The sequence below is a fragment of the Lissotriton vulgaris genome, chromosome 2_2 (genome assembly GCF_964263255.1).
Source record: "Lissotriton vulgaris chromosome 2_2, aLisVul1.2, whole genome shotgun sequence".
Taxonomy (NCBI): domain Eukaryota; kingdom Metazoa; phylum Chordata; class Amphibia; order Caudata; family Salamandridae; genus Lissotriton; species Lissotriton vulgaris.
The window spans coordinates 88,347,242-88,353,512 of record NC_141688.1 but is presented as its reverse complement, the minus strand read 5'-3'; the positions used below and the strand labels follow the sequence as shown (position 1 = coordinate 88,353,512).

At 42.0% G+C, this 6,271-nt stretch overlaps 1 protein-coding gene across 1 annotated transcript; it reads right to left on the bottom strand.

Moving 5' to 3' along the window:
• Window positions 1-2,082: 2,082 nt before the first annotated feature.
• Window positions 2,083-3,419, bottom strand: LOC147729058 (uncharacterized). Its single transcript, XM_086959788.1, has 2 exons — window positions 3,058-3,419; window positions 2,083-2,419 (listed from the first exon to the last, which is right to left on the bottom strand). The coding sequence occupies exons 1-2, from the start codon at window positions 3,417-3,419 to the stop codon at window positions 2,083-2,085; spliced, it is 699 nt and encodes a 232-aa protein (XP_086815914.1).
• Window positions 3,420-6,271: the final 2,852 nt, after the last annotated feature.

Below are 6,271 nucleotides of genomic sequence, written 5' to 3'. Positions count from 1 at the left end.
ATAGCAAATTTCGCCTTCAGTGACATTAAATGTGATCACTTGTGTCATATTTTTCCAGTCATTGTCAGCAGTTTCCGGACAAAATCTGCAAAACTCATAAGGTGAGACCTTACATCATGTTCCTCCACTGCCCCGTCTGCATTTGTGACATGGAATGTCTGCAAGAGCACCACAACAGGAGTAGGTGTAGCTACAAGGTACGTGGAAACGATATCCATAGTACTTTTTATATTTGTCATGCAGAAGTACAGTCTGTTGAGGACTGTCTGTGCAAGATAGGACCACACATTGTCAGGTCGAGTTAGCAGCTCTGTCAGTCTGCATGGTCGGCTGGCGACTTCGAGGTAAGGAGCTCCTCGTCCCTCCCAACCCCAACCCCACACGCACACAACCACACCAGCACCTGCGAGTGCAAGCAGAGCACCAACACTCCATACTGTGATCTAAAAGAACAGAAACAAAACAGGTATTATTCATTCTCGTAAATAACATTTATCAGCAGGCACATATTCCCATTTTTCCTGCCCTGGCTTCATGATCAATAGAAATGAATGATTAGTGCATAGCCTAATGTTCTAGTAGTTCATAGAAACAATCTTTGTTTTATGGGTGCTTCAAAGGTAGCGCCTCTTGTCCCGGGCGTTCTGAGAAAATATTGAAAGTGAAATCAGAGAAATACATTGAATATAAAGGCACTCGTCCTTGCATGCATTGTGGAAATTGTAATAACGTTATAAAGGGTACCAAGATCACACATCACACATCCAATGAAAGGCAACAGTATCAAGCTAAAAGTAAATGCTACGTGTGACTCCACTCATGTGATACACTTACTGAAATGTCCGTGTGGGAAAGTATATATCGGAAAAACTGAAAGGAAAATCAAAACACGATTGAATGAGCACAAATCTAATGTACGGACCTTCAATCAGAAATCAACAGTGGCATTTCATTTTTCTGAAGAAAGACACAATGTGTCACAATTAAAATTCCTGATATTGGAAACTGCTACCTATCGAGAGGGGATGGACATTAGTAAATATCTTCTCCAAAGAGAGAACTTTTGGATATATAAAATGAACTCAATGAAGCCAAACGGGCTTAATGACCGAATTGAATTTGCATGCTATCTATAAAGTGAACTCTGATGTCTTTGTACTAACTTTATTGACATTTACATGCTGTATGTTTTTACCCTTTGATCCAACGATACATGAGGTTTACATAATTTTTTCTCGTTACACACTTCACTACCACTTGTGCCCGTACATTTTTTGCACTCTTTTAATTTATATTTTATCCCATTTTCTGTTACCGTATTTTGCTAGCATAACTCGATATTTAGTCTGTCTTCCATCTTCACTGTCATGTGCTCGGAGTAAGATGGCCTATTAGATACGTGTTTACATCGTAGCGTAACTACCCCATACCGAACACTCGGAGACGCGGTAAAACCTTAAAGCCGTCGGATTTTTCGTCAGCGAACTTGTGAGAGACCTCCGTGTCTTAATTGTAAGTACAGACTCTGAATCCTCAAAGATTTATTGCAATACTCGAAAGAGTTGAGTCCATGATTTTTACCCCCGATTTTTTCATCCACAGCTTTCACAAAGCTTATATGCCTGAACAACACGAGTCTGGCATGTAAGTATCGTTCGTTTTTTCTTGTGCACTTTCTTTTTCCGTTGGCACAAGCATGATAACTCACTTCACATTTCACCACATTGGGCATTGTTTATTATGAGTTTATCATTGCCATGCATTAATAGAATGTAAGTAATAAATATATGAATTATGTTGATATGACACATATACATATATATCTCTTCTTTTTAGTGATGCTCCCTGATGAAGGGCCCTGTGCCCGAAATGCATAGGAGAAGCTAAAGCCAGATGCATTTAAGAAATGTTGCAACTATGTGAAACAAACATATTGACATAATATTGCCTCTGAAAGGAAAGAAATGCAATAATAAAACGTTTATTTCGAAAACTTAACTAAAGAAGTTTGGAAAAACATTTATTTTGAAAACTTGGCACTATTCCCAAGAACAAGTAGGTGTGCTCAAAGGGATGGGACCATCAGTTTGTTGGAATCACGTGTATTTGCTTCATGATCAATAGAACATTGTCCCTTCCAGTTGTAATGATGTCTGCCGGTTCGGGGGGACTATTTGGAGACTCTACCCACACTTTAGCTCCTGGGTTCTTATCAGTTGAGCCAAACACTCCATCTCCATGTACGGTGAGGAGGGCTGGGGCAGTGCCCTGCTTAACTAACCCTCCGTACACTGGCATGATCACTATTTGAGCAACCCTGTCTCCAGATTGTATCATCAAATCTGCATCTCCACTATTAAGTAGGATGACTATGATTTCACCTTGATAGTCTGCATCAATGACTCCTCCCAGCACTTGGGTGCCCTTTAGATCCAATCCAGATCCAGTGGAATCTGAATTCCCACTCCAGTCTCAATAAGTGTAATATCTCTTGATTTCAGTCAGTACAGTTTCAAAGCATGCAGGTCAAGACCTGCAGCCTCCGGTGTCGCCCAGTACGGGGCCAACGCTCCAGGAGCTGTCTCCCAGTAAAGAATGGTATCGGTGGCCACATGAGGCTGAATCTGCAAAGCTGGATTTAACATTCATATTAAAGGTGTTTCTGTATTTGCTAAAGGTCAGTCTGCAATGCTTCACTCAAATGAGCTCTCCAAATTTTCCAAAAAGCCATCAGGCAACTTTCTCAATTGATCTTTCAACAATCCATTCATGCGCTCAATCAAACCTGAAGCCTGTGGGTAGTATGGGATATTAAAAATCTACTCAATGTTGTGTTGTATACAATTTTCCTGCACCAAACTGCCTTTAAAATGAGACCCGTTGTCACTTTGGATCTGTAATCGAATTCCATAGTACAAAATCAGCAAGTCCAACGTTTTCAATGTATTCACCTGAGTAGCACGTTTACATGGAAACGTAATCAAATATCCAGAGTATGTATCCACAGCCGTGCACACATATTGACGTCCTCGACTAGTTGGCAGAGGCCCGGTGTAATCTATCTGCCAAATCTGTGCTGGTAATTTTCCTCTACCTAGCTGTTCTCTCACTATCTGTGGGACTGATCTTTGTCGGGCATGCTGAAAAACAGGGCACTGCAAAATCACAGTTTTAATCAAATCTAGGGGAATGTGTATCCCTCTATTCTCTGCCCACCTGCTAGTAATCTGTTCTCCAAAGTGTCTGCATTTCTGATGTGCCCACTTCGCAATCCCAACCAGGTCAGAATCCTGTGTTGCCACCTCGGCCTCTGAAATCTTAGCTTTTTCATCTGTGAGAGAATTAAACCAGCGGTCAAGTGAGTCGGTGGAGCAATGAGCATCTACATGATACACAGTAACTGTACTTTGTGTCAACATGGTCCAGATCTCTTTCCATAATTGTTTACCCTACACTTCCTTTGTATTTATCATCCAATTATGAGAATGCCACAAGGGAAGCCAACTTGCTAGCCCATTGGCCGTAGACCACGAACCAGTGTAAATATGAAATTTTTCTGGCAATTCTTGCTTCAAAGCTTGGTACACAGCGTATAGTTTTGCGTACTGACTATTCTTTCCTTCTCCAGTAGTGGTCAACAATTGCTGCGTCACAGGATTGTATGACACCGTCTTCCAGTGTCTCTTAACCCCTACATACCTGGCTGCACCATCAGTAAACCACACATGCTTCTTGTCCTCCACAGACAATTTGCTAAATGGCTTACCCCACTTTACAGGAGACTCCTGTATTTCAATTACATCATGCAACACCTCTGTCTCTTCCATTGGCACTCGCACCACCTGCTCATGCAACACCGTGGTGCCTTTGGAACCTACTCGGGCCCTACCCTGTATATACCACTTCCATTTGATTATGCTGACTTCCTGTCCAAGTCCAATTCTGTGAGTCTCGGGGGAACTCATCATCCACTGCATTTTTGGAATTTCAGGTCTCAAAATGACATCGTGCCTTAGGGTCAATTGTTCAGTATCCACCAGAGCCCAATAGCATGCAAGCAACTGTTTTTCAAAGGGGGTGTATCTCTCTCCAGTGTCTGGCAATTCCTTTGTCCAAAACCCTAAAGGTACTTTTGTTCTTCCCTGCTTCTGTCACAAACAACGATTAGCATATTGTCCTTCTACTGTCACATTCAGCTCAACATCCCCCGGACTGGCCACAAATCCAAAGCGTGCTGTATAGCCTATTTTGCTAATTCAAATGCAATCTGCTGTTGCTCTCCCCATTCAAATGCATTTTTCTTACGCGTAACTTTGTACAAAGGGGCCAAAATCTGACTCAAGTGAGGGATGTGCTGTCTCCAAAAACCAAACAAACCAATGAACCTCTGGGCTTCCTTTCTTTTTCGGGGCACTGCAAATTCTCTGATCTTTTTTTTCACTTGGGGCACCACTTCTCTGTCTCTTATGCCACTCAATATACAAAAACCTCACACTTTGAGAGGGTCCTTGTAATTTGGCAGGATTTATATTCCATCCCTTGCTCTGCAAATGCTCCACAATCCTGTCTGAGTCTGAACTTGTTCTTGTGTCTCTCCCTGTATCATCACGTCATCAATGTAATGGCAAAGCTGTACCCCAGGGATAACTGACACCTCATCCAAATGCTCTGCCTCCAGCCGGTGGCAGACTGTGGGACTATGTAAGTACCCTTGTGGCAAATATTTAAATGTCATTTGTCTACCATCCCATGAGAAACTATATTTCTCTTGACATTCAGGGGCAATTGATATAGAAAAGAAAGCATTGGCAATATCAACAGTCGCATACCAAGCCCCAGGGTGCTTCTGTATTTTCTCAACTAAAGTAACAATGTCTGGGACAGCAGCATTCAAAGGAGGTGTATGCTTGTTCAATTCACGATAATCAACTGTCATGCGCCAAGTATTGTCAGTTTTGCGCACAGGCCACACATAGTTATTCCAAGCAGTAGTGACCGCAGTCAACACCCCTGCCGCCATCAAGTCCTGTATGGTTGCACTGATCTCTTCATGCCCTCCTGGAATTCTGTACTGTTTAAAATGAATTACGTTAGTGGCCTGAGGCACGTTCACTGGGGGAATTTTCAAGTGACCAACCCTTACAGCGCCAACTGTAATGTACTTCTTTGATTCAGATTTATAGTACCCATCCTCCAAGTACAGTCATTCCCTTCAAGATATCAATTCCAATAATATATTCAGATAGGGACACAATCAATACAGTGTACTCTCTCTTTGGTATTCTCCCTATTTTCCTTTGGATCTTTGTCTGCACTGCTGGTGTTTCTTTACCACCTAGTTATAAACAACAAGGGGCCTTACCTAAAATACACTTAGCCCTGACAAAAATTGACAATCCCAGGGATTTAAATTTCTTTTCTCAATTCCCTCGAGTGTGAGCCATTCAACCACTCTAATTTGTCGCAATGTATCGATGACTGTCCTGACTATAAAACAAATTAAACAAACAACAGCTACCATCCAGGCTCCCCACCTTCTACAAATGAAAATAAAGTGAGGGAAGAGAGAGAGTACCTCACAGTAGAACCGCCAACGGGGTTGCTGACTAACATTCGTCAGTTTACCCACTTTTCATCATCGGCAACTCTCTCTCTGTACATGTAAGGGAAAAGAAAAAGAAAGAAAACAAAGTTTGTTCTCCTCTACGAGAACCACAACACAAAGATGTGGTAACACACGTGATAGTAAGAAAAACTAACTATGCTTATTATTGTGTATGCGTGCCAAGTGAACCCAGTTTCAACCAACATGGCAGACATACTCCCCCGCATAACACACAGCAGAGGCAGAACATATCAGTCCTAGATCATGGAAATAACGAACAACAGGAGGGTACTAATGATATTGTGGTTAATTTATCTTGCCATTAATTCACAGCTGCTGAATCAAGAGTCCTAAATAAGGGTCTTGGCTTTGTTTCAACTCCCAGACATGACACTTTCATCTGCAGGACAGAATTGTTCGAAATGATGAGGAAGATCAAATTACATAAGTTCTTTGAAGATAAAGAAAGTACTGCCCCATCTGTCTTTGCCATCAACTTACATTGCCCCTCTAGCTTTTGTCCCCCCACCTCCTCACTTGGTCCCGAGGTAGCTGTTTTTGAACAGCGTGTGCTTCATGACATCGAGGTGTTAGAACAAACCCAGGAAAAGAGACACACTAGCAATATGAGTAAGGAGGATTGGTCGGCTGTGAAATCGTTGCAGG

Bases quoted from the DNA above. Each gene is read 5' to 3' on its own strand.
- LOC147729058 (XM_086959788.1), bottom strand. From the start codon at position 3,419: ATGTTGACACAAAGTACAGTTACTGTGTATCATGTAGATGCTCATTGC. The intron at 2,420-3,057 runs TTACACCGGGCC...TCTAAAGGGCAC, and splicing joins GCACAGATTTGGCAGATAGA to CCAAGTGCTGGGAGGAGTCA.